Source organism: Aulostomus chinensis, chromosome 22, assembly GCF_037954235.1.
Source record: "Aulostomus chinensis isolate RoL2024-O1b breed Wild chromosome 22, RoL_Achi_v1.0, whole genome shotgun sequence".
Lineage (NCBI taxonomy): Eukaryota > Metazoa > Chordata > Actinopteri > Syngnathiformes > Aulostomidae > Aulostomus > Aulostomus chinensis.
In genome coordinates this window covers 6,858,664-6,869,443 of record NC_141341.1, presented here as the reverse complement: position 1 = coordinate 6,869,443, position 10,780 = coordinate 6,858,664, and the positions used below count along the sequence as shown (strand labels likewise).

General features: G+C 43.5%; 1 protein-coding gene across 3 annotated transcripts in view; it reads left to right on the top strand.

Moving 5' to 3' along the window:
* The first annotated feature begins 1,138 nt into the window (after nucleotides 1-1,138).
* Nucleotides 1,139-10,780, top strand: part of ripor2 (RHO family interacting cell polarization regulator 2) — a 70,243-nt gene continuing 60,601 nt past the window's right edge. For 2 of the 3 annotated variants that reach the window (XM_086193899.1, XM_086193898.1), the window contains exon 1: nucleotides 1,139-2,185. In XM_086193899.1, coding sequence (XP_086050025.1) covers nucleotides 1,924-2,185 — 262 coding nt within the window. In that variant the 5' untranslated portion in view covers nucleotides 1,139-1,923. Of the gene's footprint in view, nucleotides 2,186-7,910; nucleotides 8,765-10,780 lie in introns of those variants that run through there. The other variant, XM_086193900.1, reaches the window with a different exon arrangement.

The following is a 10,780-nucleotide window of genomic DNA, read 5'->3' as shown; positions in this document are numbered from 1 at the left end:
CTGCAAAGATGGTTGAGGCCTCATCCCACACCCACGGGAGCAGCAGTGGATTCACTTCATCAGCTCAGTCTTGACTATCAAAACCATCCGCTCCTGGACTTCCAGCACCATGTCTGACAAAACTAGTATTAGAGTGCTAGCCTAACTGTTGGAGGTGCTAGCTATGACAGCAGAACACAGAACCAGGTTGAATGTTTCAGGGGCTACAGGACTTTAAAGTTTGAGAACCACTGCATTTACTATCCAATTCCTTAGTGATGCACAATCCAGAAAAAAATATGTATACATTTTGTGTGAATGAATTAAGATGATACCATTTTCATGTTCGGCCTCAGCGTTGCCTCCTTGATGGAGGTATCCACTCTGAGGATTTTTGAGCGTGAGGAAGGATTTGTAGCTCAACTGTCATGCCTGAAAAGAGCTTTTAAAAAAACAATTTTGCTCTCAGAGGTAAACTACTGATTGACAAAAAGTTATGTAGGTCATACATGATTTGTGTAACTAGTGCACGACCACACTCCAGGGAGAAGGGCAGATGTGCAGTCATAGCAGATGGCATTATTCTAATGTCACACACACACACACACACGGAGAGAGAAAGAGCCCTCATGCGTAATGATGAGCTGTCACTACAGTTTCCAGCTCCATTCACGTTCCCCCTGTTCCTCTGACCATCGACACAGAAAACTCCACGTGTAACATTTACAGTGACCAGCCTGTCATCCTCAACCCTAAAAACCTCCACCCTCTTGCTCAGTGTGACGTCCTGAGAAGCTGACACACGTGCGCCGAGTTGTCACAGAAATACAGCTGCAATAGCCACTTTGTGTGTTCCTACACACTATTGCCCAACCTTCCTTCCATGTCCCCACCCAGTTTCTCAGAAGCTGGGTTGTAATATCATCCTTTCATGTTCACTTGAGAGAATTAGACCTTCAACTGCATCCCGCCTCGACCCGCTCCATCCAGAATCCCTGCTGACCCAGTGCAACATGGTAGCCCTGAGTTGCCCATAAAGTACAGGTCATCACCATGAGGAAGAATCTAACTCTGCAGTTCATTGCATCATGTTTTTCTGCTTTTTGAAAGGAAACTTCCTGATTTTGAATACCCAGGTGTTGGCTGATGGTGATATGAGGACGGGCGTGGGAGAGGAAGCTGTGGTTTTCAGAACTTCAGCTACCCTGTTGCCCCACCCTGCTGCAACCCTCCTAATTTGGCCTCTGGATCTCCCCAGCTGGAAAATTAACATTAGATCATGTGGCTATCCAAATAAGTGTGATTTCATAAACTCTGAAACTCTAAATTGAATGTTCTTTTCTTGTCGTGTGTTCACGCATTTAAATAGTGGGAAAAGGTCCCTAAGAGAGCGTTCACCTAAGTACAGCAGGAGACGTGGTAAGACTTGACCCCAGCTTCATCTTCATCCCCTTCTATCTAAATGTACTCAGGGAAATTAGAAAGTAATCACACACTCAGAACTGCTTTTCTACTGCCCCAACAGTGATGTTGCTACTGAGTGGTTCTTGTAGTAAAAAATGGCATCTCTCCAAGCAATGAGCAGTGTAATTAGTAGTTTACAAACACAGTGCCGTTATCACAGAAATATACTCGGTAACAGCAAGTAAACAAGAACAGGAGGATGCACTCGTGCAGCTTCTCTTTATAACAGCCATGGATACATTTTCCTTTGACCGTCCTCCATGCTGTGTTGAACCTATCAGTCTGAATCTGTGAGTAAAGGTCACAGAGACAAATAGTTAACACTGCGGTCTGCTGAAACGTGTGGTGGAGAGCTTCAGCAGCCTCTCATCTCTTCCCTCCAGGTGTACCCGGCAGCAGCAGGGCACAACACGGGCACTGCTGTCACTGGTGCCAGTCCGCACAGCTGGCGCGCAGCATCTGTATTGCTGCCATTGTCTGATGCCCTCTGTGCACTCTGGGACAGGGAGGCAAAGAGTAAATGAGTGGAAGAAAAGAAATTCATTTGTGGAACAGAGAAAGACAAAGTACAATAGCGACAGGGAGAGACGGGGAGAGAGAGAGAGAGAGAGAGAGAGAGAGAGAGAGAGAGAGAGAGTTGGTGACAGCAGAAAAGAAGATTCACATTTGGATTATCCATTAATGGACCGCCGAGTCAAGACTTACAACCATATAAAGATGAAAAGATATCGATATTCTTACAGTAGGTATTGGTGCCTGCAATGTTCACCTCATTTGATCCGAGCTAGCATCCTCCTGCACGGGTTTGTCCAGGTGGAGCACACTTAACATGTTGCGTGAATGATGTGTGTTGACGCTGCTTCGAACTGAAACTCATTTGCAAGTTTTTTTTTTTTGTTGTTGTTGGGTTTTTTTTAAACTCTCTGCTGGGCTCTTAGTTTGTGCAGGCTAATTGTCTGTTTGAATACTCCATATTCATGAGATATTTCAATCAGGAGGTTCACACTGATTGCGCTCTGTGTTTGTCACCCTCCTCATCACACCCATGCTCAGGTCTTTCATTTGGATCATTTTACCTGCTCGTGTCAGCGACTGAGTGTCCTGTTCTGTGCAATCTTGTGGACAAGTAGTTTCAAAAATGATTTTTCTCCCTGTAAGACTTGCAGGGAGCTGCACCTGTAATGTAGGCTCCAGTATTTGGAATTAGAAGCCAGAAGGTTCAGCAGCGTGAGCATTAGCAGCAGATCAATGAAAACTGGTATTCCCCCCCCCCCCCCAACCTGGGGCCTTTTTTTCTGTGTTTGGGGGGGGGGGGTCATAATGATTCTAGTTTTCACAGAATACACTCACACAGCAAGGTTTGTTAGATTCAAGTTTTATGGTGGGGCTGGAAAGTGGCGTTGTTTAAGTAATGAAATTAAGATCGTATCGAGGAAGGCTGAGTCAAACATTATGTAAATTCTTTAAAAAAAAAAAATTCAAGAAGGGTCTTGACACAGTGGTCTCATCCAAAATCACAGGAAATGTTCTTTCCATTGGTTTTTCTTGTGTTCAGTACAGTTGTGTAACACCATGTGTATGTGACGCTATTACCTGGTAACCCGTGGTGGAGACCCGGTGGCTCACCGTACATTATAGCCCATCAGACTCATGAGGTCATACCACACACATGCATGTACGTCCACACTCACACATGTGCACCTCCAGTGAGTCAGAGAGTTCCATGGCCAATTGGATTTACCACGCAATGCCCTCATTATTGTTACCAGGGTAACCAGGCACCCCTTTGCAATCATCCCATTTGGTCATCCTTCTTAGAGTGAGAGAAAAGAGGCAGAGGCCTGAGTGGAGGGAGGGAGAGATGTCACAGAGGACTCTTTTTTTTTTTTACCACTCTGTGTCTTATTTTGTCTCATACCCATCATTCTCTTCAGCTCCTACTTTGTCTTAATAAATGTAAGAATATAGTGTCACGTATTTCCCATGCGAATAATCTGAGATGAGCTGACATGGGTAGCTCTTGTATCATCCTCCAAAAGGATATTACATTTCTGTCCTCCTTCCTTTCCCATCACCTCGCCCAGTGCTTGTCTGTCATGGTTTGGCAGCGAGGAAGTCACGCTGACATCAAGAACTTTCTGGAGAAGTTTTCCCATCTGTCTCCTCCTTGAACTTTCACTCGTACTCCAGTCTTTATGTGTCTGATAGCTCAGATCATTCTGGGCCATTGCAACATGCACTTACTCAAATTCCGTGTACCCAGAAGTTTAGTTTCCACAGTATTTTGTGAATTGTTTTTTTTTTTTGTTGTTTGGCAACTCTCTCCTGTTCTGTAATGCTTCATTCAAGCTTGTAATTTTCATCGTTACGCAGCTTATTTGATGGTTTCTTTATATATGCAACAATTTAAAGAGATGATGTGATTTTAAAAAAATGTAATTTCTAAACATTCAGCTGAAGGAAATATTACTTTTTACTTTTAAGTCTCATCGACACTGCTAGAAATGTAATGTCCAGTCTGGTATTCTTTTTAATTCTATGTTTGTAAATTCTGAAGTTCTTCTTTCTTTGCATTGTTTAAATAAAAACCTAAATTCCCATTAAAAAAAACACACAAAAAACAAAAACTTGGACATGAACTCATTGACCTCAATGCAGCATCAGAGTGCAAAAAATACCATATGACCCACATCTTATTCAGGACAAGTAAACCGGCTGATCAGACCAACTCATATGCAAGATGGCTTTAGGTATTTAGTCAGAGAAGGATTGTTTTAAACAAAAGAAGTCACAGCTGAAACTCTGCTTTATCAATTCTTGCAGACTTTAGTTTCTGGATCATCTTACAAGAAGTGATTTGACCTCTGAATGGATGTTATGTTGTCACCAAACCACAGAGGCAGTAAAAATAAGGTGAAATGTTCTGGTTTTCAATCTTTTTGATGCTAATTACTTCCTATGTGCCAATGCAAGTGACATCTGTCAGAGACAGGATACCTGCAATTAGCTAGCACAACAAATTTAGCCTGGATGCTAATGAATTGCTCCCACCATGCTAATAACTGATATTTAAGGCCACAGTAGCAGGCGGCACACTGATGCATATTGTCAGGGCAGAGGAGCGAGCGTGTAGGAGGCTGAAGCTGCCTATTCAGCCTCCTGGGATACTCATCATCTGGCTCGATTCAGATGCCAAAGCGCTCCATTGTTTGACCCCATTCAAGCACCACCATTGTACGGAGCGGGTCTGATTGTGCTACTCTTTGCTGTGCCTGAGTAACAACTGTGGATGTGTGGTGTGTGTGTGCTAATCTGACTGTTTGTCTGTGTCGTGTTTCATCGCTATTGTGTGGGAGTGTTCACGTTTATTATATGTGAGTGTCCATTTGTGTGTGTGTGTGTGTGTGTGTGTGTGTGTGTGTGTGTGTGGATCACAGCAGCATGCGTTTGCGTTTCCCGTGGCAGGGGGTTTCTCTGCTGGGGACAACAATGTAGCCAGTCATTGAAATGCAGCAGGGCAAATGCAGCCCAAATGTGACCCCCTTTTCTGGCAGTGCTGCCGGTTTAAGTTGCTCAGAAGATGAGGAAAAGTTGCTGAAGCGTCCTTAAAAATGCATTTCATGAACACACAATCGTTTTTGCTTTAAATTATTCAGTTTGTCAGATACGTTCAGCATATAAACGATGGCACGATCACCAGATGATTTGAGATCTGAAGACAGATGGGAGTGGGATGTATCTGCATAACATTGTGGGCTTTGCTCTGAATGTCACCGTTGTGTATATTGGTGTGTTTTCTCAGTACTTGCCTGTGTACTTGACCAGTAAACACTTAGTCAAAATGTCACTGCTGTCTGTCTCCACACTGAACAGTCAGTCAATACCAAATCGTAAGTAGCAAGTCTAACTGGTAAAGATAATTTCTCAGTTGTATGATTGCAAAGCAGCTCTCATGATTATTTTCCCATTTTTAGAGCAGCCATCTTTTTTTTTTTTTTTCAATTTGTGTCCATACTGGAATTAATGCATATGCATCCGTTTGGTCCAAGATTAGTCTTTTCAACAGTGTATTTCATCACTTTGTGCAATTTCCTGTTGCTGAAGGGAAAGTTGCTGCGTCACACTGAACAAGAAGTTTGTCACTGAATGATTGCCTTAATATGTTCTGTTCTTAAAGCCTGTAAAGCCTTTGGACATGCATGTACAGTTTCTCTGACAGTTCTCATTTCAGTGGAGTCCAACCTATGAGCAGCATTTTCTTTTCCTACTGACAGCAGGGTGTTGTCTTGGTGAAACTGTCCCACCCAGTTTTCTGAGTGAAACAAAGGTTGTAGCCTGCTTTAAATGCGTGTGAGTTAGTACTTTCAGAGCTGCAGGTAATAACTTTTTTTAAATGGATCATAAATCACTGATTTGAATTAAAAGTAAAAATTAAAACACCTCACGCATATGTAAAGGTAGCAACCAGAAATTGCCTCTTTTTTTAATATAAAGACCAAAACCCTGAAAACATTAATTTTATAGTATGAAAACATGAAAATAGGAAAATTCCTCACCAGCGAATTTTGATCTTTTTGTAAGGTTAATGAACTTTAGTTACTTTTCCATTGATCAAATGATCAAATATTCAACTTATTGTCCCAGCTCCAGTTTAGATGATCCTACTTCTTTAGGTCTGTTGTTAAGCTTAAAAAGACATGCAAACAATCAAAATACAGTTTTTGCAATTTGCTTTTCAGCTGGATAGTCACAGATTGTTTAAAGTTCCATTCACAGTTTCTGCATACACACACACACACACACACGTGAATTCAGTCGAAACAAACCTGAGTTCAGGATCTTCTCATATAATTTATAAAATACGAACTGCGTGAGTTGTTTGAGTTGTGGTGGCCAAAGCAGTTCAGGGTGTTTAGTCATTTCTACATGTAGATATCACACACAAACCCTCACAACCCAACACAGAAGGTTCTCACACTGTCTTCTGAGGGATCGCAGACAAAGAAGAAACCCTTGGTGCTTTTTATGCATCGCTGTTCTTCAATCAGAAGCCACATCGTGACGGATGTTCTGTATCTGAATTGTCTGGACTGGCCTCAGTGAAAATGAGTTTGTCTCAGGGTTCATTCCCTTGAGCTTTGGCTTTAAACAGAAGCAGTGGCTGGGGAGAGGAAGTCTGAAGGAAAAGTGATAATGAATTGACTTGAGGCCTAGTTTCTATTTTGGTTGGGAATTGGTTTGTCAAATGGGGTGTGACTCAGAGAATCTGCACAGAGAAGACAGATGGTAGACATTCTGCTGCTTTTTTGACTGTGTCCTCTGATGATAGATTGAAGGTCAGAGAGAGACAAGGGTGCATGCTACCAGTCATTTGGGATTGGACACATGCTGTTTGAGAGGCACTGGTAAGGGGTCTCCTGGGGATGATGCTCCTCAAAAAGTTGGAAAAGTTTCTGGTGAGAGTTTTTGTTCAAAAGTTGCCCCTCAAGGCTCCTCAGATGTTCAGATGCACCATCTGCATGGTCAAACTAAGCAATGCTCATAACTCAAATGGGATCTGAACACCTGTCTCCCGCTGCAAAGCTGAGGTATCAACTAACACCCATCCTGGCCCCGAATGTGGACTTGAGCATTATGTTGTTGAATCGGGGAATTTGTGTCCACCATGAGAATGGATCCGTAGTGCACCATGCTAGCACCAGGTTTGAGTCCTGGCCGTCCCATGTTCTTTTCGCAGGTCCTTTCTGTGTGGAATTTTCAGTTTCTGCCTGCTTGGTTTCTTCCAGCGCTTTGGTTTTCGCTACAATAAAAAAATGTTTGGTTACTTATCTTGTTGGGTGCAGTGGTCAGCACTGTTGCCTCACAGCAAGAAGGTTCCTGGTTCGAGTCCCGGCTCCAGCACAGGATCTTTCTGTGTGGAGTCTCCATGTTCTCCCTGTTCCTGTGTGGGTTCTCTCCGGTACTCCAGCTTTCTCCCACAGTCCAAAGACATCAAGAGGGGACGAGGCTGATTGATACTCTAAATTGACTGTAGGTGTGACTGTGAGTGTGAATGGTTGTCTGTCTATATGTGTTGGTCCTGAGATGGACTGGTGACCCGTCCAGGGTGAACCCCGCCTCTCACCTGTAGCTGCTAGGAATGAGCGAGAGACGATGGATGGATGGATGGTGCTTGGACCAAGACACAACCAACACTATGCGATGTTAAGATGTGATGGTTACAGTGTGTATCTTCCATGAGATAAGTTTGTTTTTGTGTCGTGCTGTGTGGGGCAAGCAAGGAGATGTCAGAGTACCCCCCAGGAAGACACTCAAAATGGATGTCAGTATTTTCTGAAGAAGTCTTAAATGACTTGTGGAAATGTTCAATTTGTCTCATGCTTCCCTGGGATTTGAGCCGAAGCATAATTCTGAAATTTAAAGCATGAATGTGTGACAGGTGCAAACACACCCGAGCGTCTAAATCGGAACTTGTAGGTGTGTTTATTTGGTGCATCATGGAGACCAGACGTTATCGGCGTCACTGAGGCTATCAATGTGGGCCAAGTGAAAAAATAGAGGGAGCAGTGAGAGTGCTCCCATGATTCCTAGTTAGCTGTGAAGGAATGACAAGTAGAGCCAGCCTCAAATCACACACACCACGCCACACATACATACACACACACACACACACATTTTCACACTCTATTTTAGATGTCCCTGCTGTCTCAAAATATGGTAGCTAATTATTCCTGCTCATCAGCAGCCACTCAAGCTGACTCACTGTTGAGGAGCATATATTGCATATGGACACACACACAGGCTCACACACATGCACACACCACTGACCCTCCCCATATACTACACTACACACACACACACACACACCACATGCACACACTTACTCATACAAGTGTTCTCCAAACAGCACACTATCTCTTCAGCTTTGCACAGGATGTTACGAAATCAGCAGTGTTACTGAAACTTAGTGAAGGCTACTGGGAGTCCTCTCTCTCACCCACACACACATACACTCACCTGACACACAGACACACATACACACACATCCTTTTGGAGAGCTGAAGCGTGGCTCAGTCCCAGTTCTCTCTACTCGAGCGAGGAGCCTGCCGGCGATCAGACTGTCGCCCAGAGCGAAGAGGCCTGTCCGGCGTTGATTTAATTTTACAGCCCAGTCACTCGCTCTCAAGCTGAGAGTCAAGGAAGACGTGGGGGGGAGGGCAGAGAAGAAGAAGAGGAATAACCATGGCTATGACCAACATTGCAGAGGATGACCTGGATGAGGTGATGCGTGAAGAAGCAGAGGATGTCTTCTACGAGGACGGTAGGCTTGCCAAGGGTCAGTTGTGAAGGCAGACGTGGGTTTACAGGTGGGCTGCAAGGCTGAGCTGGCGGGTCAAGGATTTAGTGTGAGGTCTCACTGGCTGGTGTGTGGCTGGGTTGTTGTGATCGGGGTGAAGGAAAGGGTGAGGGCTGGAGGGAGGGTGGCCCTGGGGGAGTTTTCCAGCTGTGTGGGTGGGGTTTTCTACATAGCTGAGTACACTTATACGCTAAAAAAAAAATCACCAAAAATAAATATATGCTAACAGAAATGTCAGTTTAAATTCATATAAAGTTCTCTTCGTGAGTGTAACAATCAGATGGTGTAATGAACCCACATGAAAACTTTTTGACTCTAGTTCCCCTTTGCAGGAGTTGAATTTGTTTATCAATTTTTTAGCTTTTACGCTTTTTAGAAAGCAGAGAGGAGCTGTGCCCTCGGCTGTGTGGGCGTTCATGTATTACAGGCAGATGTTTTTAACTGAGCATTATGCACCACAAGGAAATCTTTTCAACATGTACTTTGTGTGAGTGTTTTTAAAACCACCGGTAATCACAACCTGCAGGCAGTTGTTGAATGGGAGGGAGATGAGCAACAGTGCAACCTGACAGATTATTTATATGTAAAGTAAAGAAGGAAAAGTCTCCTTGATTGTGTAGTAACTGAGAAATACTTGTTTTCTCTGCCGCCATTTTGAAACTAATCACGTTATTTGTGACGTTTACGCTGAGCATGAGTATCACATGCTGCTTGTATTCAAAGCTCCATCAACTGGTCATCAAATACAATTCTAGTATCTTAAAACCTGCTCTCTGTTTTTGCATCTTTGGGGTCTTTTTGGCTCTGAGAGGCTCCTCATGTTATTATTACTGTAAGTGTGTGACGTCATGGAAAGGATCCCTGGATAGACCCTTTATTTTTGGTTTAAAAATACTGGAAGGGTCATTTTACTTTGATGAAAACCCCCCCTCCCCCTCTCCCTCCACCCTCCCCCCCCCTTTGACACACACACACAAGCCCTCGCACACAGACACAAGTACACTATTAATGAAATGGATGATTACACACTTTCTCACAGTTTCTCCTCAGTGTGAAGTGTTCCTCTCAAATTCACACTGTACGACACACACATACACACACACACACACACACTCAGACCTATGCAAGTGCTCCACCATGCAGCATATTTAATACTTTGCTTGTATAATGTTTAATGATCACCAACTGCTTTTCGTAGCCACATTTATGAGGTATTTTTACATCTGAAGCCATATTTAAGCTGTATACTGGCTAAAAGCGCTCTGCTGCCGCTCCACTAATCATGAGTGGACTGCGAGTAGGGGGATATTCCCCGATATTGCATCATTTGGTGTGTAATGTATGGTAATGCCTCCACTGACCCACTTCTGACTGTTCTACACCGTTGGTAATGTGACGTTCTCTTTGAACAACATAGCCAGGAGCTACGCTGCCAGATGATTCTCTGCGACAAACCAGCCAATCACAGCGCGCACATCCATGTAGAGGCTGGCCCGCAGGCATCAGCGTGTTTATTCATAGACACATTTGAAGGTTGCAGAATATAGATTACTTCTATTTTCTTTTCTAATTAGCTCTTTGGATTATAGATGTAAATTACACTGCATGTTTTGTGGTGGATATTCAAGCAATTATTATTGCTGCTGAATGCAAACGCAGTACCTCTGACCTATTTTCTTAATAAATTTTAGTTTCATACCTCTGCAAATCTTTGGGATTCTCACTGTTAAACGATGGCAAAGTCTGGCAAATGGTGGTTCCACGCTGTGGTGGTGATGAGGCCTTGTAAAATTTCTATAAAATGTATAAAGTAAAATGCTTAGTGCAGCACTGGAGGAAAAAAGATTCCAATCATAGGCCAGTGAAGATGGAGTCAGGATTTGGATCAGTTGTCCTGAAGCTTACGCAAAGCTTCAGTAGAACCCCCACCCCCCACCCCTTTTTTCTCTCCCTGTGCCAGTGCAAAGTGGCTAATAGAAT